This window comes from Rana temporaria, chromosome 4, assembly GCF_905171775.1.
Source record: "Rana temporaria chromosome 4, aRanTem1.1, whole genome shotgun sequence".
NCBI lineage: Eukaryota > Metazoa > Chordata > Amphibia > Anura > Ranidae > Rana > Rana temporaria.
The window spans coordinates 385883751-385911280 of NC_053492.1; the positions used below are offsets into that span (position 1 = coordinate 385883751).

Sequence of the window (27530 nt, forward strand, 5' to 3'; positions counted from 1 at the left end):
TCATTTTTTTAGGACCCCCCCGCTTATTCATTTTGTTAGGAACCCCCCATCCCTCCCCCCCCCCCCGCTTATTCATTTTTTTAGGACCCCATCCAATCCAGTAAAAAAAAAAAAGGATTTAACATTGGGCGATAATAGCGGCTTATTCAAATGTTTTTTTTTTGTTTTATTTAATTGGTGTAAAAAGCAGCAGGAAGGGAATCCCTCCACCCCCCCCCCCCGCTTATTCAATTGGTTTTTATATTTAATTGGTGGAAATAGCGACTTGGGACTAGAATGTTGCAGGATAAGTCGGACCTGATGAGAACTGTTAATATCTGTGCTACTTCAAGTCACAGCGACTTCGAAGTAGTCCCTGCGTTACTTTGGTCTCACTTTGATGTGACTTGAGGTCCATAGACCCCCAGAATACATAGGCATTGCTTTAAGTCGCTGCAAAATCGCAGCAAAAAGTTGTGGCAGAATCTTGCGACTTTCAGGCTAACACAGTCTGAAAGTTTGATGCGACTTAAAGCAATGCCTGTGTATTCTGGAGGTCTATGGACCTCAAGTCACATCAAAGTGAGACCAAAGTAACGCAGGGACTACTTTGAAGTCGCTGTGACTTGAAGATATGAACGGTTCTCATTGGAAATCATGGGGTACGACTTGTCATGCAACGTTGAAGTCCCAAGTCGCAGGACAAGTAATGCAGTATGTCCGCAGTCTCTGGTCATCTTGTGCAGTATGTCTGCAGTCTCTGGTCATCTTGTGCAGTATGTCTGCAGTCTCTGGTCATCTTGTGCAGTATGTCCGCAGTCTCTGGTCATCTTGTGCAGTATGTCCGCAGTCTCTGGTCATCTTGTGCAGTATGTCCGCAGTCTCTGGTCATCTTGTGCAGTATGTCTGCAGTCTCTGGTCATCTTGTGCAGTATGTCCGCAGTCTCTGGTCATCTTGTGCAGTATGTCTGCAGTCTCTGGTAATCTTGTGCAGTATGTCTGCAGTCTCTGGTAATCTTGTGCAGTATGTCTGCAGTCTCTGGTCATCTTGTGCAGTATGTCTGCAGTCTCTGGTCATCTTGTGCAGTATGTCTGCAGTCTCTGGTCATCTTGTGCAGTATGTCCGCAGTCTCTGGTCATCTTGTGCAGTATGTCTGCAGTCTCTGGTAATCTTGTGCAGTATGTCCGCAGTCTCTGGTCATCTTGTGCAGTATGTCTGCAGTCTCTGGTCATCTTGTGCAGTATGTCCGCAGTCTCTGGTCATCTTGTGCAGTATGTCCGCAGTCTCTGGTCATCTTGTGCAGTATGTCCGCAGTCTCTGGTCATCTTGTGCAGTATGTCCGCAGTCTCTGGTCATCTTGTGCAGTATGTCCGCAGTCTCTGGTCATCTTGTGCAGTATGTCCGCAGTCTCTGGTCATCTTGTGCAGTATGTCCGCAGTCTCTGGTCATCTTGTGCAGTATGTCCGCAGTCTCTGGTCATCTCGTGCAGTATGTCCGCAGTCTCTGGTCATCTCGTGCCCATTTAGAGTCCTTCATAACTAACAGTGTAATTTTTTAGTTTGTTTGCGCCAATCTGTAAGCCTGCGCTATATACCATGATTTGTGATGCTGGGGCTATATACTCTGTGTTGTGATGCTGAGCTGTATACTCCGGACACTATGAGTGGAATACAGGGGACGGAGTCGGTGTATTCTATATGGGGTGTGGCTTATGAGAAGTGGGATGGACCAAATGTGGAGGGGCGGGGTCTTGCGCCCCCCCATCCTAAAATGTCACCAGCCGCCACTGATGTGTTCTGGTTTAAAGGGATGAGGTGGCAACCCTAGGTGTGGCCCTTTGCTTGCATTTTCCCAGCCCATGGGTCACTATTTCTCCCACTGTTACGTGACACTATTCCCCCTACTGTCAACCAGGTTGAGGCACAACCTGACACCAGTAGAGAGGTATTATTCCTCCCACTGACACCAATGATGGGGCTCTATTTCTTCCACTGATACCAGTAGAGAGGCACTATTCCTCCCACTGACACCAATGATTGGGCTCTATTTCTTCCACTGACACCAGTAGAGAGGCACTATTCCTCCCACTGACACCAATGATTGGGCTCTATTTCTTCCACTGATACCAGTAGAGAGGCACTATTCCTCCCACTGACACCAATGATTGGGCTCTATTTCTTCCACTGACACCAGTAGAGAGGCACTATTCCTCCCACTGACACCAATGATGGGGCTCTATTTCTTCCACTGACACCAGTAAAAAGGCACTATTCCCCCCCACTGTCAACCAGGTTGAGGCACAATTCCTGCAGAAATAAAGTCAAGTATTCTATAAGCAGCAGCATGACATAAGTTGTATATGCAGAGCTAGTCTATGGAGTGTAAAGGTGGCCACAGATGTGGTTTGTTTTTTTAGTTAAAAAAATGTTGTTGAAAAAAATTAACAGATTTCTCCATCCACACAAGCAAGGTGGATAAAGGAATCCCACCACTCGGACAGCGGGGGTCTCTGCTGTCAGAATACACTAATCATTAGCTGCAGGTACTGATCAACAAAAGTTTTCCAACTGGGACAGCCACACATGGATCGAAATGTTTCTGGTCCCTGCTGAACCTATGAAATTTTGATAGATCTATGGACAGCTTAAGGCCTCGTATACATGATAGGTTAACCAGAGGACAACGATCTGAAGTACCGTTTTTAATGGTCAAAACTGATCGTGTGTGGGCCCCATAGGTTATTTAACCATAGGTTAAAAAAAAGCCAACTTGCTTTAAAATTAACCTATGGATTCCTAACCGATAGGTCAAAACCGATCGTTAGTAGGCACGACCATCGGTTAAAAATCCACGCATGCTCAGAATCAAGTCGACGCATGCTTGGAAGCATTGAACTTCGTTTTTTTCAGCACGTCGTTGTGTTTTACGTCACCGCGTTCTGACGCGATCGGTTATTTAACCTATGGTGTGTAGGCGTGATGGACCATCAGTCAGCTTCATCGGTTAACCTATGACAACGGTCCTTTAGACCGTTGTCCTCTGGTTAACCTATCGTGTGAACGAGGCTTAACAGTCACACATTGTTGCAAAGTAATTGTAAAGGCTCAATGTATTTGACCTTCATGCATTCTATGCATGAAGGTAAAACACCTTTTGTGTGCAGCGGCCCCAATTCCCCCAAAAATTACCTGCGGTCCATCACGATCCAGCGATGTCCAGGAGAGTCTCGGCTTTCCCGGATCTCTATCTCCTCATTAGCTAAAACAGCAGCAGTAGACATTGGCTCCTGCTACTGTCAATCATAGCCCGTGAGCCAATGAGGAGAGAGCGGGGATGGGGCTGAGCTGCACTCCACGTGTGAATGGACACGTGGGGCAGCGGTTTGGGCGTGAGCCTGCTCGGGTGCCCCCAAAGCAAGCTGCTTGTAATAGGGGCACTAGGCAGGAGGGAGGGGTGTGGAGCACTGGCAAGGGATCCAAGAAGAAAAGTATCGGGGCTGCTCTGTGCAAAACCATTGCCCAGAACAGGCAAGTATAACATGTTTGTTATTTAAAAAAAAAAAAAAGACTGAAACCTTTAATGTCACGTTAAGCTACAGAAAGTCTTGTAACCCCATTCATTGTCTCTCTTACCCCTTTTCTTTCTAATCTGTGATTGGGTGTAGGGACTATTGTCATTATGTGGCTATAAAATGGAGAAATACAAAGTAAAAAAAAGTTACCAATATTGTAAATGTTGTGCTTCAGCTTTGCATATTATTTTTTGCACTAAGGTTAGCTACTATTCTTACTCAAATTTTGTTAAACATTAACAATTGAGCTCCGTAGGAGAGTACATTTTTCATATAAAATATGAACGGTCCCTACTAAAAAAAAATATGAGTGACCTGTGTTTCTTACCCATTGTTCTATCCCAGCTAGACTGTGCTGACATAAATAAAATAGAAAAATCGAATTCCACAGATTCTCCTTTCCATATAATAGTATCCCTATCCACAAAATCACTCAACGGTACTTTTCCTAACCCAGGAGACACCCAGCCAACAGGATGTGACATTTTAACTCTATGATGTTCTACCTTCTCAGATCATGTGCTCACTGGGCATGATGGAATCATAATAACATTCTTTGTACGTGCTTCATTTCCCTGGTATTTCATGTATGTTCTGTTTGAGCTTAGGTTCCTGCTCTGATATTAGTGCTGTATCAGGGAATGAATCATAAGAATAACACATGGAAATCAGAAGCTATTGTTTTCAGTTTGTCTTGAGTCATATACTCAAAAATCTGTTCACCAGGTGGCAGTTTATAAAATTCTAGTGAACAATTTTATTACATATACCCATTGTTTCAAAACATGCTCAAAATAGCAAAAGTGCATCATTCAGATAGTGGAAAAGCCTAGCAATTTACTTTCAGTTATTGGAGCAGCTGGTTTATGAGAAATGACAAGTGCTAATCTACATCAACAGAATTTCTAGAGCAGAGTAATGCCCAATGTCCTAGAGTAATGCCCATAACTATGTACAGTGACAGGCTGTCTCCCAGGGGCATCTTTAGATCGTTTCAGTGCCTATATCTTCCCTTTATGGGCATTGTATGCAGGTGGGTTATACAACACCCCATCAGCATTTATGAGCTCCTTTTGTGTATTCCTTTAATGGATTCCGGATCTCTTAAGAGGGTTGTAAAGGTAAAACAAAAAATCACTAAATAGCTTCCTTTACCTTAGTGCAGTCCTCCTTCACTTACCTCATCCTTCGATTTTGATTTTAAATGTCCTTATCTCTTCTGAGAAATCCTCACTTCCTGTTCTTCTGTCTGTAACTACACACATTAATGCAAGGCTTTCTCCCTGGTGTGGAGAAAGCCCTTGAGGGGGCGAGCAGGAGTGTCAGGACGCCCACTAACACACAGCTCCTTTCTCTATCTGCAAAGTAGAGAGCGTCCTGACCCTCCTGCTCGCCCCCTCCCCCCTCCAGGGAGAAAGCCTTGCATTACTGTGTGTAGTTACAGACAGAAGAACAGGAAGTGAGGATTTCTCAGAAGAAATAAAGACATTTAAAAGCAAAATCGAAGGATGAGGTAGGTAAAGGAGGACTGCACTAAGGTAAAGGAAGATATTTAGGGATTTTTTTTTTTTTACCTTTACAACCCCTTTAATATGGTCATCTGCTTGATGCTATCTATGCGAGACATTCACTTGCCTTTCCCCTGTTTAGAAAGTATGGTGCGAAATTAGCTGCTTGTTGGTTACCTTTTTGCAGTCCCTTGGAACTATTCCATGTTTTGGATACTGTCGGTGAAAACTTCCCGGCTATTGGATATTTGTAGACAAGGCCCAGTCCACTATAAGACAGTGAGACCCGCTCTCTCTTTTTGCTACCTCTTTGAACCTTGATCGTGTCCTGAAGAAGCCTAACGGTGAAACGCATTGACGCACAAGGGCTCACTGTACAAACTGTATCATTTTACATGATTTGTATAAATTTTTTGAACACTTTGACTATACCATGTAATTTTTTCAATAAATATTGTTAGATTTTTTCTATTTCTCCATTGTTTTCTATGCCTCTAAAGTCCGGCCTATGGTTACTCTTAAGCCTCATACACACGACCGAGGAACTCGACCGGGGAAGCACATATTTTTCCTCGTCGAGTTCCTTGTTAGGCTGTCGAGGAACTCGACAAGGCAAGTTTCTCCATTCCCGTCGAAGAAATAGAGAACATGCTCTCTTTTTGGCTCGTAGAGTTTCTCGAACAGTTTCTTTGACGAAAATGTACACACGACCGGTTTCCTCGGCAAAAAAATATCTCCCAGCAAGTTCCTTGGTCGTGTGTACAAGGCTTGAGAGTACCCTTTTTTCTTGTTTCCTCTTAAATTTACGGATTTGGCAATGTGAGTACTTCATCTTTTTTAATTTTTCATAATGCCCATAATGTCAAGTATTAAATATGTGTATTTTTTCAAAATTATTTAATTGAATCTTTAGAAAAATAATAATTGAAATAGACATAATAATAAAAAATAAAATAGGGATAATAGTACAACAGTTCTTCTAATTACAACTGGGGGGTCCTAATCAACTTTGAAAATATGTTATATTGTAACTGCAGACAAGAACTGAGAAAGGAATCTGCCTAACTTGCAAATTTTAGTTAACCCCCATCCATCCACATTATATGTAAATTCAGAAAGCCAGTTGTGGAAATCTGACTGTAGTATCTTGAAGGGTCCCTAATGCCGCCCTTGTTTTCAATAATGATCCTTGTACTGTAACTAAACTCACATAGATGAATGGGTCTGTAATCTCAGCTCTTAAAGTTCAGGAGGAAAGGGTAAGACCCTATATTTGTACAATTGCTTGATATCTCTGGATATAGTAATATAGTTCAGTAATTAAGTACAGTAATGCTCTCAAGGTCAGCTAAACCTAAAGGTATAGTTCAGTTTTGTAAGGTTGCTGGTAAGTGGAACCACTTGCTTTTCCTTCTATTGTTTTTTGGGGGACTTTATTAGTAATATATCTCCACCAAAATGCCACAATTCTATAATTCTGGATTTGTGGAATAAACACTAATATGAATACTGTGGAATAAACACTAAATTGGTAGTACAGTTGGCGGTACATGAAAGTGACACTTTAATTCTTGTCTTGTGGTAGGGCAGATACCCCAATTAACACTGGAAAACGTAACTAACGTGATTTGAGAAGAATAGAAGCCTGGCAAGTTCACAGGTGTACTCAAAATAATTAGTTGCCCTTTATCAAGCATATAAGAATTTATTGTTAAATTTTCAACAAATTCTGTTTATCCCTTTGAAAGAAACCCTTTAAAATCAATTGTACCACATTGATTCATATGTTTCAATTTTCCTTATACAATAAATGTAGCTTTTATGGATTTAACCCCTAATCAGTTTAGACTGTATGTTCTTCCACTATTTATAACATCTTGGTTGCATTTATTATAACGGAAAACAGTGTTTATTCAATTTACCCTCCCATTAGCAGGCTGTCCTTTGTTTTAATGATTTTTATTTCATTATCACACGTCATTTCTTAAACTGGCCATACATGGCTTGCATCTCTGCCAGTCCCTGCTAAAAGTCACCTGGCTCAACAAACCCAGCTCAACAAATTTCAACACAGGATTTGAAGGATCTATTGTAAGCAGAACAAAACTTGGCTTAACAGTGCTTGCAACCCATTTGCTACAGTCAAGACCAGTCCTGGGTACAAGCTGTCAGAACACAATAACTAGCAGCAGGAGATTCATTCATCCTCTATGCTAAACAAGCTAAAACACTATACATATGGCCAGCCTTGAGGTGTCAATAGACATAAGGAAATAATCCAACTGCTCTCCAGAACTTGGAAATCACACTGATTTTATATATATATATATATATATATATATATATATATATATATATATATATATATATATATATATATATATATATATGTATATATATATATATATATATATGCACATATTGGCTGAATATGTATTTATTGATATGGGAAGGGGGAGGCAAAAAGCAGCACAGGCAGATGCTAACACAAATCTAACAGGTAAAATAATTTTTTAGGGCAGGTCTTGAAACCCAACCGATCAATGTTCTTCCTTGAGAGTGGTTAGACCATCTGACTCAGACAATATATTACGAATGGTTTTCATTCACGTGTATGTCTGGGAAAAATAAAGCAAAACATACACAATACATTTGTGCGATGCACGTACATTTCCACTTTCCTGCAAATACAGAAAGATACTTGTTAATCTACCAGAAATCCATTGAGTACCCAAATCCCTGTGCAATTTGCTTCCGCTGCACTGAAATCCCAAATAGTGTTATCAGCCCTACCCAGTTATCCCCTTCTGCCCTACAGAGCATCTCTCCATTATGTTCCTTATGTTACAGAGATGGAAATTGGGGCATCCACGTGTATTTTAAGAGTTAAAGAAAGTGGAAATTAGTCTGTATTAAAGAGTAAAAATAAATAAACATGTTCATATAACTGCATTATAAATTTATGTATTTTATACCAGTTTTCATGATCTGTGCAGCCATGAAGATTTGTGGTTATAGGAAGGCACCAAAAAAACAGCCTGCTAACCCAGTTTTCTAGCTAAGTGTTCCTCAAACTTACCCAAACTCTGTTTCTTTTTTTCTTTTAATGCATATTACTGAACCATAAATTGTTAGAAGAAGTATCATTAAGCTGCAGATAAAGCCCAGCAATATCAAGTAGGGGCTGACATTTCCTGTTGCCGGAGTTGAAGAAGTTGCGGATGCTACTGTGCCTGGAACAAGATGAACCAATTCTTTTAAGAATATATTTAGAAACACACAATAATTCCTATTAAGTAATCTGGTGTTCCAAAAATATGCTGTATATGAGAATTACTCCATGCATATTCTTATTTATGAATGAATCTTATTAAAATGTTTATGTAAATTGTAATTTTGATAAAATTGCATATAAATACTGAATGGCACAATTATCTAACTTCCTGATGCTACACGGCAGGGCAGCACATCAAATGTGTTACAAATAACTACAGCTTCTTAGGTCTCTTTCAGACATGCAGACCATATGTCCCTTTTTCATCCATCCGTGTACGGATGAAAAAGGGACATACATTAATCCCTATGAGATTGCGGGTGTCAGCGGATGAACATCCGCTGACACCCGATCTCATCAGTGTCCGCAATCCTCTGATTCTGCAGATGGAGGAAAATCCTATTTTTCCATCCGTCTGCAGAGCGGATCGGGTGAACACGGACAGACGGTCCGTGTTCATCCCATCCCCCCATAGGGGAGAGCGGCGATCTGACAGGGCGGTCCCTGCACAGTGTGTGTCATCCCTGGCACAGCAGGGATCAATGGAGCGATCCACACTGAGCAAGCGGATGTTCACGGGGCGGATCATCACAGGATCTGCCCGTGTGAAAGGACCCTTAGGCCACGTACATACGATCGGTCCATCTGATGAGAACGGTCTGATGGATTTTTACATCGGTTAACCGATGAAGCTGATGGTCAGTCGCGCCTACACACCATTGGTTAAAAAAACGATCGTGTCAGAACGCGGACACGTAAACCACGTACGACGGCACTATAAAGGGGAAGTTCAAATCCAATGGCGCCACCCTTGGGGCTGCTTTAGCTGATTTTGTGTTAGTAAAAGACGTTCCGCGCTTTTCTGTCTGTTACAGCGTGATGAATGTGCTATCTCCATAACGAACGCTAGCTTTACCAGAACGAGCACTCCCGTCCCCTAATTTTGTCTGAGCATGCGTGGATTTTTAACCGATGGTCGTGCCTACTAACGATTGTTTTTTTTCTATCGGTTAGGAATCCATCGGTTAAATTTAAAACAAGTTGGCTTTTTTTTAACCGATAGCGCCCACACACGATCGGTTTGGACCGATGAAAACGGTCCATCAGACTGTTCTCATCGGTTTAACCGATCGTGTGTACGCGGCCTTAGTGTATTAGTTACATTAAGGGCCCATTCTCACTGGAATGTGCTGTGAGAAAAAAAAAGCATTTCATGTGCATTTCCCACACCACGTGTGAAAGTGCTGCTCTTGGGAGATGCATGTGGGTGCCATTAAATGTTAATGACTCCCCAAATGCATCTTGCAAATGCATCACATTTGCGGCCATCATACCATACCAGTACCATGCAATTTGGTGCAGCATGATTTGAAAAAGTAATGCTTGCACTACATTTTGCACAGTTCTGTACATTTGGCAGCCCATTCACATGAATAAGCTGCCAAAACTGGAATGCGAGGGACTGTACGTAAACACTGAGCATGTTCCAGTGTGAACCGGTCCTTAGTCTCTTTAAAACCAATTGAGCAGATACGTAAATTGTCACCCTACTGAGACTCATTGTGAGGCCTCGTACACACGACCGAGGAACTCGACGGGCGAAACACATCGTTTTCCTCGTCGAGTTCCTTGTTAGGCTGTCGAGGAACTCAACAAGGCAAGTTTCTCCATTCCCGTTGAGGAAAAAGAAGATATGCTCTCTTTTTGGCTCGACGGGATCCTCGACAGTTTCCTCGTCAAAAAATGTACACACGACCGGTTTCCTCGGCAAAAAAAAAAAAAACAGCAAGTTTCTTGCTGGTTTTTGCAGAGAAACTCGGTCGTGTGTACAAGGCCTGAGACTCAAGAATTTGTATCAAAATGTTGTGGTCTCATAATACAAAAAAAGAAGACAAGCCAACAGTAATTATTGCAGCGTGGTGCTCAAACTGGTGTGATGATTAACTACTGCTAAGCTAATTCTGCCTCAGGTGACCTACCCTTCTACAGTTGAAACAATGTTTTGTGAAGCTTGCTGCCTTACTATTTGTAACGGTCACCACCGTTTACGACCTTCCATCACCCCACGACAGCTTATCCGACCCTCCAACCATCCAGCAGGCCAGAACCATTCCATAAGAATTCCCTCAATAACGAGACTGACAAGCTCTGTTACTGCATCAAAATATATTAACTCCTTTAATGGTTTCTTAGCTTGCTTATATGCAGTACAACAGGTTACAGAAATCACAGGAACAATCAAACGCTCCACCCCCCTCATCACACCATGGGGGGGGGGCTTCAATCACATTCTTTTACATAATGATATTCAGAGTTAATTATCCCCCAGACGTTACGTCTCCGACAAGTACATTCCACACATAAACAGTATACATAATGAGAGGTCTAGGAGCCAGGCTGACTCTCAGTTTCAATCCACAGAAGCAGTCTTAGTTATCATCTCAACAGCCTCACACAATGGAAGGCCTTTCAAGAGCCAGGCTCATTTAACATTACACTAGCCAGGGCTAATCATTGAAAAGAGTCATTATTGACCCGTAGGGTCACAATATTCTTTACAGACATTACAGAATATATGGTAGATTACTGTCCATGTTAAAACAATCCATTATATGTCTCTTTATTTCCTGGCTCAATCTGTGCCCAAAAGTGACTCCTGTTACACTATTAAATTGGAAATGAGCGCAAGAACAGAAAATATGCTATAGGTAAAATGTTGAAATGTGCCTAATCAGAACATTGAAAAATCTAGCCTCAAAAATTACAGTGTACTTCCCTAAATGTGCCTAGGAACTCCTGCGTAAAGTGAGATCTAAGGACCTGCTGCATCTGGCTGCTAGTCTCTGTAGATTTGAAGTGGGATCTGGTGATATCAACGCTGTACTGGTCACTGCTCTCCATGCTGGAGGCAAAAAAAAGCAAAGCCCTGCTTCCTTCCTTGCTTCTACCAAGTTGGTCACCTCTACACAGAGACACAGTGCAGAACAAGGCATGGTAAGTCAGTAACGGGGAAAAAAGATCAGCCCCAGGGAGGCCACAGGCAAAATTTGTGACTACCGGTAGTCCTTTACTCTCTGCAGAATTTTCATTGGGCACAACTTCAAGAATTAAATTCCTCTTTCAAGAAATCAATGGGGCTGATTTACTAAAACTGGTAGAGTGCAAAGTTTGGTGCAGCTCTGCATAGAAACCAATCAGCTTCCAGGTTTTATTGTCAAAGCTTAATTGAACAAGCTGATGTTAGAAGTTGATTGACTACCATGCACAGCTGCACCAGATTTTGCACTCTTTAGTTTTAGTAAATCAACCCCAATGGGTTTGTTTTCATGCTGTGGGTGTTCTGTAGACCTTGCAATCTATTGCTGGGTCTTTTCATCTGATAATCATGTCTGGATAATTGCCTCCTTGCCATCCCCCACCCAACCTCCCTGTCCTGCCCCACTACTTGCATTCCAGTTCCCCATATGTGTCCATACGGTCAGTCATAATTACTGTCACTAAGCCATCGCTTGATATGTTCATTTGCATTTGGGTCCAAAGTCAAGCTGTGACCTATCCCGAACTCATCGATGACCCATATTGAGTTTCAACCCATAGTTTAAGAAACACTCCTATAGGGAAAGAGTTTAGTACTAAATATTGATTAAAATAAGGCTCTCACCATCACCTGGAATAACAAGCTGTACTGCTTCACTATATGGCCCAATGCCTCCCGTTGTGTAGCAAGCTATGTATACGGTACATGTGGCATTTGTAGCTTTAATGGCAATGACTGCTGCAGTTGAATTGGAGGTCTCCGTATAATTTTTATTCTGAAAGAAAAAAAATGAAACAATGATTGCAAATTACAATCTTCCAGCATTATTTTGTTTACATGTTATTTTTACCCACACTATTTATTTATTTTTTGGCATGGGGTTCTCCTCAAAATCAATACCAGACCCAAAGGCTCATTGGTTGTTAAAGGGGTTGTAAAGGTTTGTTTTTTATTTTCTAAATAGGTTCCTTTAAGCTAGTGCATTGTTGGTTCACTTACCTTTTCCTTCCATTTCCCTTCTAAATGTTTTTTTCTCTTTGTCTGAATTTCTCACTTCCTGTTCCTCCTCAGTAAGCTTGCCCCCATCATCCGAGCCGTTCTGGCTGGGGGTTAGTCAGCGTGCTCGCCCCTTGGGACTACATCCCTGCAGGGAGACGCTGTGTTCGGATTGGCTCGGATGATGGGGGAAAGCTTACTGAGGAGGAACTGGAAGTGAGAAATTCAGACAAAGAAAAAAACATTTAGAAGGGAAATCGAAGGAAAAGGTAAGTGAACCAACAATGCACTAGCTTAAAGGAACCTACCGTATTTATCGGCGTATAACACGCACAGGTGTATAACACGCACCCTAACTTTAAGAGGGAAGTTTCAGGAAAAAACGTTGCACAGCCCCCTGCGTATAACACGCAGGCACAGTTTACCCTCTATTTTCAGGGTAAAAAAAGTGAGTGTTATACGCCAATAAATACAGTATTTAGAAAATAAAAAATGAACCTTTACAACCCCTTTAAGGACGCAGCAGCCAGCTTTCTGGCCCACTCCTTAAAGCGGTGGTTCACCCTAATGAAACATTTTTTTTTTATAGCATTAAATTAGGCATAGTAGCGCGAGCTACAGTATGCCTGTATTGATTTTTTTAGCCCGGTACTCACTGTGCAATCCTCTATAGAAGATTTCGACTCCCCGCGGGGAATGGGCGTTCCTATCAAGAGGGAGGATGATTGACGGCCGGCTATGGCACGTCACGCTTCTCCGGAAATAGCCAAAATAGGACTTGGCGCTTCACGGCGCCTGCGCATAGTCTGTGCGCAGGCGCCGTGAAGAGCCGAGACCTGTTCCGGCTATCTTCGAGGAGCGTGACGTGCCATAGCCGGCCGTCAATCATCCTCCCTCTTGATAGGAACGCCCATTCCCCGCGGGGAGTCGGAATCTTCTATATAGGATTGCACAGTGAGTACCGGGCTAAAAAAATCAATACAGGCATACTGTAGCTCGCGCTACTATGCCTAATTTAATGCTCAAATGTTGTTAGTGTGGGTGAACCACCGCTTTAACAACCAGATATTCACAGTTTGTTATTAAAAAAACACTTACGTTTTTGGTGCGGGTCCATTAAAGTCTATTACACGCAAAACGCAATGTGCTGCGTTATAAAAAGTCCCTGACCCATTCCAAAAATGCACCGACTGAAAAATGCATAGATGTGGGCTTGTACCATAGGAAACCATGTTAAAGGGACTGTAGTGTGTTTCTGCCAAACGCATTAATAAACGCATAGGTGTGAACCTAGGGTAATAGCGTGTACCTGCATGTAAACACGTTTAAGTGCTAGGCGTGTTTAGCGTTTGATTGTTCATTCATTCCAGCGGCCAGAATAAATTAATATTCTGGCCAATGGAATGAGAGAACACGCAAGCACTAAACACATTCGCAAAATGTGACTTTAGGCAAGTTTTTGATGCTGTTTTTTCCTTCTCTAGAGCAAAGGCATCCAGGGGATGGAAAAATGTGCCTGTGTGCCTGAGGCCTGCAAAAAATGTTGCAGAAGACAATGACATTTTAAAAAGTCAATGCCCTGAAGATACAAAGGAGAAGTAGGTGCAATGAACTGTGCTATGCTAGACAATATTTTTTAGTACAGCTAGTCTGGCATGCCTGTGTCCACAATAACTACACTATTGCCTTCTGCTGTAACACTGATTGCTAACCTATCTTTCAACTTAAGTCTGGCTTTTGTACACAAAAACTACAGAATTTTCTTCTACTGTAACACATTTAACGTGAACGCATCATCAAATAAAGTTTCTTATCAATACAATCCATAAAACGTTCATAAAGGCTAAGTAGGTTAGTTAGCAGACTGCTTGTCCAGCAATGGAATTCAACTCTTATCCAAAGAGTCTAAAGCATTACAAACCCAGCTGCGAGATATTTTGTATTTAGCATTGGACTGGATTTTCCTATTTGTAGGAACATTTTGGGTAGAGAGATTTTAATAAAGTATTTTAAAAAAAACAGGACACTATGGGATTGATTTTACTAAAACTGTAGAGTGCAAAATCTGGTGCAGCTGTGCATAGAAACCAATCAGCTTTAATTTTTTTTGTGAAAGCTTAATTGAACAAGCTGAAGTTAGAAGCTGATTGGCTCCAGTTTTAGTAAATCAAGCTCTATACGTGACCTATCAAGAGCTTACAGTATAAGATCGGAATGATGGTAGGGACCCATATCACCCTATGCTTTCACCTGACACTCTTATGCTGCATACACACGACCATTTTTCATGACGAGAGAACTGCAATTTTTTAGCTTGGTCGTAGAAATGGGTCGTAAAACTCGTCATAAAAGAAACATCGTTTTCCTTGACGAGTTTCTTGTCAGCTTGTCGAGAATCTTGTCAACCTTTCTTTGCGTACACACTGTCAAGACAAAATCTCGTCGTTCTTAAACGCGGTGACGTACAACACGTACGACGGCACTATAAAGGGGAAGTTTGATTCCACTGGCGCCACCCTTGGTGCTGCTTTTACTAATCTCATGTTACTGCGTGTTAAGTAAAAGTTTGGTGAGAGACGATTTGCGCTGTTACAGCGTGACGAATGTGCTATCTCCATTACGAACGCTACTTTTACCGAAGGTGCGCTCCTGTCTCATACTTTATTCTGAGCATGCGCGGGTTTCTAAGCATACACATGAACGTGTTTCTCATCGTAGACCAGCCCGACGAGAAACACGACAAGGAAATTGAGACTCCCAACGAGAAAAAAGAGAACTTGTTCTCTTTTTTTCTCGTTGAGATCCACGACAGTTTTCTCGGTGAAAAACATACACATGACCGTTTTCCTTGGCAAAAAAGCTCTACCATCAAGTTTCTTGATGGATTTTGTCGAGGAAAACGGTCGTGTGCACGAGGCCTATGTTCCATAGCAGTTTTCTCGACGAGAAAACTGCCCGCAAAAAAATTAGAACCTGCCCTATTTTTTCTCGTAGTTTTTCCCATCGTTCTTTTTCTTGTCGCGAAAACCGTTCATGTGTATGCTTTTCCGAGGGGAAAAAAAATGCGCATGCTCAGAATAAAGTATGAGACGGGAGCGCTCATTCTGGTAAAACTAGCGTTCGTAATGGAGATAGCACATTCGTCACGCTGTAACGGACTCTCACCAAACTATTACTAACACGAGGATCAGCAAAAGCAGCCGAAAGGATGGCACCATTTGAATGGAACTTCCCCTTTATAGTGCCGTCGTACGTGTTGTCATACGTGTTGTACGTCACCGCGCTTTGCTCGAGTGTTTTTCTTCATGAACGTGTGTATGCAAGGCAGGCTTGAGAGGAATCACGACGAATAACATAGAGAAAAACGTTGCATGAAAGGAAAAACAGTCGTGTGTACGCTGCATTAGGTTGTGTTGCATTAGGGGAACCCATTTATTTAAAATGGACCACAGTGCAATCAAAATCAGTCGCCACCATTTTTTCTGCTGCCGTGCACTATAATACAAAGTGTGTCTCCATAGTAATGAGCTTTATAAATGTGCTTAGCAGAGTCATGAAAATGTGGGATCGCTATTAAAATAAATGAGCCTGTGAGGAAAAAAAACAGAGAGAAAAGCCTAGTCATGTGACTTGCCAAAGTCATTAGAGCAACTTTCCACCAATTATGGAATTCTTTCATTAAGCAGAAAGAACTCTGTGAGATACACAGGCTCCACACCATAGCCTGCATTTTATGAATGGACTATGAAATGCAGGCCATAATATGGAGTATTACTGTAGAGAATTGCAGAGAGCAAACAGCAGATAGAGATAGGCGAGACACCCTATAGCGTGTGATATTCCTGAAACTTGGTCCATTAAAAAAAGTTTTGGGTGTTTTTTTTCTTGAATAAGCCTTAATTGTCTAAAGAAACGCTGTGATAGCAAGTAGGAAGCACAATGCACTATTGCAAGTAAAAAATAAATCTGCACGAGTATATCAAATTTGTGAACAGCCATTTGTGTATTTTATTTTAATATTCTTAAAAAATGTGACATCATTTTATTTTAATATTTTAGGAAGTAGGACATTTTTTCTTACTTTGTCTGCATAAAACTTCAACGACAGTGCTAAAAGTAATTTGTACTTTACAATTATCTGCATTCAGTTGCTGACGTGCTAATTCTGACATTTGTACATTTATGTCACTTTTTGTTCTTTTCTTTCACATGAGCTATGAGGAAATACATAACCTATGTAATAAATTTTGGATAAGTACTCTGCAGACTCATCAATGGTCTCTGTTGCAATGTACTGTACTTTGCAGTCCCTGTTTTGACTGGTATTCAGCAATTATTATAATTAACCATCTGATTACAAACAATATATAATTTATATAATTTATACCAGTGGTTCTCAACCTGGGGGTCGGGACCCCCTCAGGGGTCAAATGAGGATTTGCCAGGGGTCACCAAATCCTGGTCTGTTCCTGAAGCCCGCACCCCTCTCCCAGCCTTTTTGCATCAACCCAGCTGGGCTGTTCCTGGAGCCCACGGCTGCACACTCAGAATAGAGGTCCACTGACTGGTGAGGATTGTGAGGTGGGAGGGGCTAGAGGAGACCCCATTTCCTGATTTCTGCATAGGTGTCACTGCTACGAGAAACCACAAAGTCGGAGACAGTGGGTAACACTACCTGTGATTCTAGTTGCCATTAAAAGGCCCCACTACAGTTCTCGAATCAGAAGATGCTAATGATCAAGAGCACCTAAGGGTGATCAGAACAACCCCCAAGCATTGCCACTCATCCCAACCTACCCCCCACCACCAATGAGTAAGAGAAGGGATAAAAATAGAGAATACATGGAAGGGAGAGGAAAAGAGGGGAGAAAGAAAGAAAAAGGGAGAGAAAGAATAAGAGAAAAAAAAGATGGCTAGAGAGAGATGGGGGAAAGACAATAAATTTGGATAGCGAGAGATAAAAGGGAAAGAAAGGAGAACAAAGAGATTGTGCATCCTAAAATGTACCATATGAGGTTTTAATACTGTACGAGTGGAGGGGATCAGGACCGCTAAATTTCCATGGGTTAGGGGTGCAGATTACTTATCTTGCCTTGGGTGCTGACAACCCACGCTACGAAAATAATTTTACTGTTAGGGGTCCCCACAACTTGGGAAATTTTATCAGGGGATCACTAAAAGGTTGAGAACCACTGATTTATACAAACAATATATGATTAAATATAATTATATTATAAGTAACCATCTGATTACAAACAACAATATGTTGCATTTCCAGACAGAGCTCGTAAAATCTGTTTTTTGGTTAAAACATGGCAGAAATGTTTTTATTTTTCCCATCTCTCATTGTGCTGCATTGCATTGTTGTAGTTTAGTTTAGGGCCCCCTTTTTATAAATGAGCACAGTGAAAATGAAAGTGTGTGCAGCAACATAAACAATTTTCTATGAAATAATTACACCAAAATAATGTTAGTCAGGCTGACTAGTGGTCATGGGTTACATAGTGAATCCTTGCATTTTTCACTGTCAGCCACTACTAAGTACGGTTGAGTCGATAAGGTTAGAACCGCCCATCTAAAAGTGGGACAATACCCTAATTATAGTATAATGTGATTCGATTCTATATATTCCCAACAATTAGATAGCTGGTAAAATCCAAACTCCTTATACAGAAATATAGATATGTAGGCAAGTAATAGAAATAAAAATAAAAAAGCAGCTTTTGCTGTAATACTTACCTTCAATTTGGAGCTGTCTTCCACAGTACTTAGGGCCAAATCCTCAAAAAACGGGCTTAACTTAACTTTTCCGAGTTAAGTTACACTGCCGCAAATCTCCCAAGTTAGGTGCCGATCCTCAAAGCACTTACCTGGAAATTTTTGGCAGTGCAACTTAACTCCGTCCGGCGCAAGGCGTTCCTAATACAAATGGGCGATTCCCATTTAAATTAGGCGGGCTCCCGCGCCGGACGTACTGCGCATGCCCGTGACGTAATTTTTCCCGACGTGCATCGCGTGTTTTTCCGATACGCCGAGTTTTGAGGATCGCGCCGGGTTAAAAAGTTGCGACGGGTTAAAAAAAAGATACGGCAAAAAAAAAAAATCTAATTTTAAAAAAAATTGCGGCGATCGAAAAAAAGGTCTGTTTTTACAAGGTGTAAACAGTTTACACCTTGTAAAAGCAGCCCTAATTTTACGCATGCAAACGTAAACTTACGGAGAAAAAACAAAGCTGAAAAGCTTTGTGGATCTCCGTAAGTCCTCATTTCCATACGCAAAGCGGCATTTCGACGCGAAATGCCCCCATCGGCGGATGCGGTACTGCATCCTAAGATCCGACAGTGTAAGTGTCTTACAGATGTCGGATCTTCTGCCTATCTTTGGAAAACTGCTTCTGAGGATCAGTTCCAAAGATAGGCACAGGGATACGCAGGCGGAACAGCAGATCCGCCTGCGTATCCCTTTTGAGGATTTGGCCCTTAGTCTCCAGTTTCCAGTCCTCAGTCTTCCAGGTAGAATGATAGCCAACCCACTTTCACTGAGCCCAGGCCATCAAGAAACTCCTTAGTGGGACTCCAACATTAAGAAGTGAACACTGTTCAGTACAACAGTAAAAAGAACTCCTATTTTTACCACTGTATGAGAAGCAGAGGAAAAACCAAGGGACTGGCAAAAAAATATTAAAAATAAGGTGCGTATGTTTTTTTTTTAATATGGGGGGGGGGGGGGCAAGTTTCTCAAGGCCCCTAGACTTTAGAGCACTTTAGTTTACAATTAAACATAGAGCTACGTTACAAAAGCAGTAACTATAACACTTGCAGCACCGCAGTTCTAGGTTTGGCCAAGATAATATCTGCATAGAGTTTACATGTTTTCCCTGTGCTTGTGGCCATTTCCTCCCATTACTCCTGTTTCCTCCCACAGGCCAAAGATATGCCAGTAAGTTAACTGGCTCCCATCTGAACTGGCCCTAGTGCATGGGTGCTCAACCTGTGGCCCTCTAGGTGTTGCGAAAACTACAAGTTCCATGAGACGTTACAAGCATGACTCCCAAAGGCAGAGGCATGATGGGACTTGTAGTTCCTCAGCAGCTGGAGGGCAAGAGTTTGAGCACCCATGCGGCCTAGTGCAGTGGTTCTCAACTTCAGTCCTCAAGTACTTCCAAAGGGCCATGTTTTCCTTTACTTTGCACAGATGCTTAGAATCAATATCAATGACATGGTATTGATAAGAGTTATTTTATCTAAGTGAAGTTCCCAAAACATGGCCCATTGGGGGTACTTGAGGACTAAGGTTAAGAACCACTACCCTAGTGCATCTGTGTATGTGAGATAGAGACAAAGGATAGGCTCAGGCGTGTTCGCAACTCCACGTGCCCACCGGGAAGCTGGCGCTTTGCATCGCTAATCACAGGCAGTGAGACATTTCCCGATCCACAGCTGCACAGATCAGGAAATATCTCACTACCTGTGATTAGCGCTGCAGAGTGTCAGCTTCCTGGCTTGCGTGGGCGCAGGCACGTGGAGTTGCGAACACGTCTGAGCGCATCCTTAATAGAGATCCTAGACCATAGGTGTCAAACACAAGGCCCACGAGCCGAATTCGAACAATCACCCAATAATAATGCTGATGCGGCCCACAATAAATACGGGTTTGACACCCCTGCCCTAGACTATAAGCTTTTTGAGAGCAGGGATTGATGTGTAAATACCTGTCATAGCAATACATCAGATATATTTCATTATGCAAATTGCACTGGATGATAATCACACTGGTTGGATGAATAAAAAGTTACCAAGGAAAAAATTTGTTGACATTGAGTTACCATTCGATGACTTTTTAACCTGCTCTCGCCTTATCTACCCCTTTAAAATACACCTGTAGCCAATTTTCTTTTTTTTTTAGTTATTCACTATTGGGCTATAAGGCTCCATTATTTATAAAGATGTCCCGGACACTAACCTCGCCCTTAACAGTAGTTAATACAAGGCAAAAGGGAGCATGAGAGGGCTAAGAGGCTATGTTCGGAAGCTGTCTAGATGTCACCTATTGTATATCTTAGGCCCCGTACACACGACCGAACATGTCTGCTGAAACTGGTCCGCTGACCAGTTTCAGCAGACATGTTCGGTCGTGTGTACGGCCGACCGGACAAATGTCCGGCGGATCAGACAGGTTTCCAGCGGACAAATGTTTCTGTTCTGTACAGACTCACCGGACATGTCCGATCGGCCGCCATCCCTCGCATGCGTCGGAAGCATTGACCTTCCAGGGTCGCGCACGTCGCCGCGTCATCGTCGCGGCGACGGCGCGGCCACGTCACCGCGCTGTCTGTCCGTGCGGATTTCTGTCTGATGGTGTGTACAACCATCAGACAGAAATCTCCAGTGGGACATGTCCGCTGAAAACGGTCCGGCGGTCCGTTTTCAGCGGATAGTCCGTCCGTCTGTACGAGGCCTTAAAGTGCAAAATATTTTACTAAAATCAAATTACTCAGGAAGGTAACAAATCTCTACTTTATTTAAGAAGATCTTATCTGAATCACATCCCAAAGTTCCCAAATTCATTTGTTCAACTAATCTGCACTAAACAAAAGCCAGCCGGAGCACAAATGATTGCTACAGACAACACCGCCATTTTCTTTTTCCTTCACTACTTGAGTCCCGAAATTTTTATTTTAAAATTGTCCTTGAAAAGTGCAACAATACAAGTGTTTAGTCACACTGGAAGAAATATAACAAATCAGTTATATAGTTGTAAACCAAAGCTCATACCAATAAACATTGCATGACAGTATATAACAGATGGGCATATCTCAGATAAACAGGCTTGGAAACTGCCCTATATTACTAACTTCCCTTGCCAGTCATATGACTGAATAATTAGTCATATGATTAAAGTATGGAGGAAGTATATTGTATTGTTATTATAGGACTAAGTCATGTGAAATGAAACAGAAAAACAAAAAAATATGATTTAAATGTACCCCACTGGGTAGAACTAGCATATAACAAAGAAAAAATGCATTAGCAGTGCATGTCAAAACAATCCAGAGATTACGGTAGCAGAATAATATGCAAATCTTGCCGTTTCCAGTAAAAGTCAAGCTTATTCACGCTCCTTCCATCTCCTTAGCCTCTCTATTTGACAATGAGGCTTCTCAGAGAATTAAAAGACCAATGGAGAGGTGGAAGGGGTAGGAACAGACTTGACTTTTACAATATATTATGAGATCTTCATTTGCATATATCTTTGGATCCACTGATGTGGCTTTCACTGAATGCAACCTTTAAATATGAGTTCTTCCATCGTATGCTTAGTTTAACTTTCTCAGGGATGTGGCTGATTAACTTCATTGTACAAGTTCACTTTGAAAAAAAAAAGATCCTATATTGGTCTCTCCTAGACCTCATATGAAGGGCAGACCCACTTCTCAAACTGCCTGGTTCTATGCACTTTTACATCTATTGTTCTGCCTTGCATCTGTATTGTAATGCATAGGTGTGACAACAATTTCTAAAGGGATGAATGGGAAAGTTGTCTCGACTACTTACCGGTAATTAATCTCCCATATTTAAACAGTAACAAATGGATAACAGTAAAGTAGAACCATCCCCTGCATACAATAAGGCAGCTATTTATTATGTTGGGGAGAAAATAAATTATGTTCAATAGGTTCTGATACTGTTACACCAATAGCTTGTGTTGCAGTGCATTGTAGAAAATTATTTTATGCTGCATTGTGTGAGCAACTGACCTACATTCATGTTGTTGGTAAGTGGAGGCTGCAGTATATCTTCCAACCTGAAGGTGGCACTGTGCTGGCTGTTTTTCAGGCTGGCAGGAGTGAATTGAAGACAAATAGCCAGATTCACGTAGAGATACGACGGCGTATCAGTAGATACGCCGTTGTAACTCCGAATCTGCGCCGTCGCATATTTAAGTGTATTCTCAAATTAAGATATGCTTAAATGTAGCTAAGATACGACCGCCGGCGCCGTCGTATCTTATCTGTCTGTTTACGCTGGCCGCTAGGGGCGTGTACGCTGATTTACGCCTAGAATGCGTAAATCAGCGAGATGACACCACAAACGTACGCTTGCCCGTCGCAGTAAAGATACGCCGTTTACGTAAGACGTTTTCAGGCATAAAGATAATCCACCAAAAAGATGGCGCAGCCAATGTTAAGTATGGACGTCGGAACCGCGTTGAATTTTTAAATTTTTACGTTGTTTGCGTAAGTAGTCCGTGAATAGGGCTGGCCGTAATTTACGTACACGCAATGAGTCTTTGCGGCGTAATTTGGAGCATGCGCACTGGATTACGTCCACGGATGGCGCATGCGCCGTTCGTTAAAAACGTCATTTACGTGGGGTCATGCTTTATTTACATAAAACACGCCCACCTCTTCACAATTTGAATTAGGCGCGCTTACGCCGGCACATTTACGCTACGCCGCCGTAACTTAGGACGCAAGTGCTTTGTGAATACAGCACTTGCCTCTCTAACTTATGGCGATGTAGCGTATATGAGATGCGCTACGCCCGCATAAAGTTAGGCACATCTACGTGAATCCAGCTAAAAATGTCTCCTGCTATGAGCTCCAGGCAACAATCTTGGGGAAGACAGCAATCCTATTGGATACTGAAATCCAGTGGGATTTTGGGTAGCCATCTTTTCATAAATAGTGATATATTATCTTGTTAGGGTGCCCCCAGTGTGGAAATAAAATGAGGGCACAGCCCCCATTGGTTAAGGAGAGAGTCGAAGTAGCATTAGTGAGAGTTACATTTCCCCTTACAGGGACTCCTTAAAAGTGGAAGTAAACCCTCCTATTGTTTTCAGCCAAAGAAGCTGCCATCTTGGCCTCTGCTTAATCTTCAACCGCCATGATGCTGCACATGTGATCAGTAATGACACCAGTCATTGGATGGTTTGACAGTTTGGTTGAGAGCACAACCAATGTGACAGTTAGCGTACTGTTTTTTGAAACTGTTAAATCGATGGGTTTACTTCCTCTTTAACAAAGTGCACATCAAAACATCATTACATGAATTCCTGGTGTGAATCCAGCGACAATCAAAAGAATGGGGTTCTCAAAAAAAGCAATGCAAAGCAGGGCAACACTTACGAAAACATGTGCAGCAGATGTGTGTCAATGCATATATTTTCAAATCCTGCTAGTTAGTGGTTACAAAGGTTCATTGGGGTAAATTTAGCATTGATTCCACAATTCCTGTTGCCTGTCACCCAATTTCATCTCTGGTTTGCAGAACTAACTGTGATCAGCACAACTAAAGTCTAAGGTTCCTGTTTTTAAATATGAACCCATTGTTTCCTATCATTATCTAGAATGCGCAGTCAGTGTCCTAACCATATTTATGTTACAAACAGTGCCTAATATATTCCCTTAAATGTTTTAAATGCAAGGGTATATGACATTTTTTCATGAACTGAAGTTATAGGCATGTTTTTTATTTTTATTTGTGTTGCCATTGAAGGGATTTCCCCACATTTGCTGTCTATGTGACAGTGGCCATCATCAGAGTCAGATTTACCATCAGATAGCAGAAAGGGCGCAATACCAATAGTGCTAGAAAGCCGAGTAGTTTTTTTTATTTCTGAAAAATCAACAAAATAACAAATCCAACACATTTCAGGGGTTCACCCACCCCTTCATCAGGGTTTGTGAGATATGTAACTTCAGGAATGCCTGGACTCATAAGAGTTTGGACATTTATAGATATAACATAAAATGTTTGTAGCAGCTGGTAATGCAGTTCTGGGCATTCCAGAAGTGGAAAAACTCATGAGAACCCCTGTGAACTCATGAAACACATTGGCTCTTTTATGTTATTGATTTTTCAATAATAAAATAACTACTCTGGACTCTGTCATCTTTGGTATGACACCTTATCTACTTGAATTCCCGCAGGGCCTCTCTTTTCATTAGGAATTCCTTGTTGTATGGAAGCAGCTGAAGCAAATTCAGCTTGACTAACGAAACAGTCATTCCAATAATAATAGGAGATGTTAGAGCCTTTTATGAAGCATTTGGCACAGTAGCCTTGTGCCTATAGGCAGTAAATACAGAGGGGTGGATTGAGTTCACACTGCTGTACAGAGCGGCTCACAGCAGGGGTTCAGTGCGTCCCTGTTCATCGTTTCAGGTCCGATTTTAGTCTGAATTTTTGGCAGAATTTGGACCTGAAATGGACCAGAAGATAGATGCGTGAGCCGGCTTCATTAAGAGACGGTCACAATCTCCTGACATGTGAATTGGAGGCGGTGAAACCCACCTACAATTCACAATAGTGTGAACCCAGCCTTATAGTTGTTATGATTCATTTTTCCTATGATAAACAGAAATGCATTCACCCCATGTAAGCTTATTTACAAACTGTTACACTGGGGTTTATTTACTAAGGCCCCTTTTACAGCGGGCAGACGCCAGAAGCGGATCTGTCCGCACAGCAGGGGATCTCCCTGTTGATCCCCGCTGAACAGGCGGATGACAGGTCTGTGTCATGGACACAGCCCACTTTTCTCTATGGGGTGGGCGGATGGAAACGGACTTCTTGTCCGTCTCCATCCAACTGTCATCCTATCCGATCCGCTGGACGGATAGGGAATGGATCCTCACCTGACTGTTTTTACTGGACCGGATCAGATCAGATGCCAGCCGGTGTCAGTGGAAACATGTCTGGCGACATCATCTGCTCCATAAAGAAGAATGGAGGTTCCGCTCAGGTCCACCTGAAAAACTGACAGGCGGACCTAATTGGAACATTCGTGTGAAAGGGTCCTAAAGCTGGAGAGTGCAAAATCAGACTCACCTCTGCACATTAACTAATTAGCTTCCAGGTTTTATTGCCAAAGCTTAACTGAACAAGCTGAGGTTAGAAACTGTTTGGCTTCCTTCGAGATGAAAAATGGGACAAGACAGGGGTGCCCTTTGTCTCCCCTTCTTTTTATCCTGTCCTTGGAGCCTCTACTGGCTACCATTCGAAACGACCCAGAAATCAACGGCGTTAGAATAAAAGAGGAGGAACATAAAGTCATAAACTGTCGGCATTCGCCGACGATATTTTATTTTATTTAACCAATCCGGTTAAATCCATCCCCAAGCTTTCTAAGATATTACAACAATATGGCGTTATCTCCAATTTTAAAATCAATGCAACAAAATCTGAAATCTTAAATATAAATCTAAGTAAAAGCGAAGAAGTTCGAGTCAAAGAAATTTGCATTTATCCATGGAATAAAGAATTAAAATACCTAGGTATCAAACTTGCCAACACAGTACAGAAGATATATAAAATAAATTACGTGCCATTATTAAACGAGATTAAAAATGAATTAAAAAGAACGGAAAATAAACCTATATCATGGATCGGACGCATTAATATGATGAAGATGGTTGTAGTTCCAAAAATACTATATAAATTTCTATTAATTCCAATTGCTCTGCCTCAGCAATTTCTGAGAATTCTCAATTCCCTCTTAATAAACTACGTATGGAAAAAGAAAAAGCACAGAATATCTCTATCCATCCTAAAACAGGGAAAGCTACTGGGTGGGCTGGCACTGCCGGATATTAAAAGCTATCACAAGGCGGCGGTTCTGTCTCGTGCGGTGGAATGGGCGCGTGATAGGAAAGAAAAAAGATGGGTGCAAATTGAAAACGCACAAGCTAACACACAGTTGAGCAACTCTATCTGGATCCCTGCACAACACAGAGCACTGGATCACAAAGTATATGACATAACACGGGACACTTTACGAATGTGGGATCGGATGCAGACACTACTTGACAGGGAATTTAATTCTCCACTAATGAATTTAAAAAAAAATGCTTATTTTGCACCTGGGGAAAAAAAAATTGGAGGGAACTGGATTAGGAAGGACACGGTTCACTTAGGGGATATTATAAAAGACGGGGAGATAATGACCTATGAAGAGTTGAAATCTAGAACAGATTATTGGAATCTTGATAGGTGGCATTACTCCCAGTTGTCTCACTTTGTACGGCGCCTCCCCCGCCCTTTGCGGACGGTGGCGGAGCTGACACCACTGGAGAAGATATGTAAATCTAAGATTTCTAAGGGCACGATCACAAAACTATACGGGATACTGGTCAAGATAGGGTCACGGGGGGAAGCACCGTTTCTAAAAAAATGGGAAAGGGAGTTAAAAATCACGAGAGGGACGAACACCTTTCAGAGGACTATGCAATTAACACATTCCTCAGCAATAGATATACGAACCGCCGAGGCAAATTATAAGTGCATCTTGGGGTGGTATATCACACCTGATAAAGCTAATAAAATTAATGCTGACCAGCCCGCCGAGTGCTGGCGTGGATGCCCTGATAGAGGAACTATGGCCCATCTATGGTGGTCATGCCCGAAAATACAAATCTACTGGGACACAATATTAAAGCAAATAAAGGAGATCACAAGTAAGGAGATAAAGAAAGACTCTTGGGTAGTGCTCTTCCATGGGAGTCAAGAGGGTATAAAAAAATATAAGCAATCCCTACTTCCTCATCTGCTAAATGCAGCCAAGAGACTTATCCCAAAAAGGTGGCAGGAAACGGAAAGTCCACATTTATGGAATTGGATAGACGCAGTGGAGGAAACCTATAGGTTAGAAGAGCTAAAGGACAGCCTCTTGGAGACAAACAGTGACTTTAAGGTCAAATGGGAAAAATGGAAGGAATACAAAAAAACATGGAGCTATGTAGAGAGATTAAGAGGTCCCTAATTTTCACTATCCTGATAACATAGTACATATATGCTGCCTCGAAACGAAGTTTGACTCCCTGACTGTCATTTTCAAATCCAACTTATTTTGGTGAAATTTCTTAGATATATCTTTTTCTTGGAAAAGCATCAGATCCCTGGGAGCCACGGGGAGGGGGGGTGGGTTGGGGGGAATGTTTTATAGGAAAGTATGTCTCAGCCATCCCTGCTGGGTTGTAGAATATAAAGGAGCATGGATAAGTTCTTAGTACCCTAGTGGGAAGGCGACACATATATATTTTTTGCATATGTTTACACTTAAAAAAAATATATATATATATAAATTCATCACTTGAAGCAGATAAAAAGCCAGTGATATTCTTGATCTCTTCTGGCCTTATAAAAAACACCACATATGAT

The 27530-nt window shown here is 41.8% G+C and overlaps 1 protein-coding gene across 2 annotated transcripts in view; it reads right to left on the reverse strand.

Moving 5' to 3' along the window:
• MERTK (MER proto-oncogene, tyrosine kinase) overlaps window positions 1-27530 on the reverse strand; it is a 192388-nt gene that overhangs the window by 47996 nt on the left and 116862 nt on the right. The window contains exons 9-10 of one of the 2 annotated variants that reach the window (XM_040351086.1): window positions 12001-12145; window positions 8139-8292 (exon numbers count right to left, since the gene is read on the reverse strand). In XM_040351086.1, coding sequence (XP_040207020.1) covers window positions 8139-8292; window positions 12001-12145 — 299 coding nt within the window. Of the gene's footprint in view, window positions 1-8138; window positions 8293-11994; window positions 12146-27530 lie in introns of both variants that reach the window. The other variant, XM_040351085.1, reaches the window with a different exon arrangement.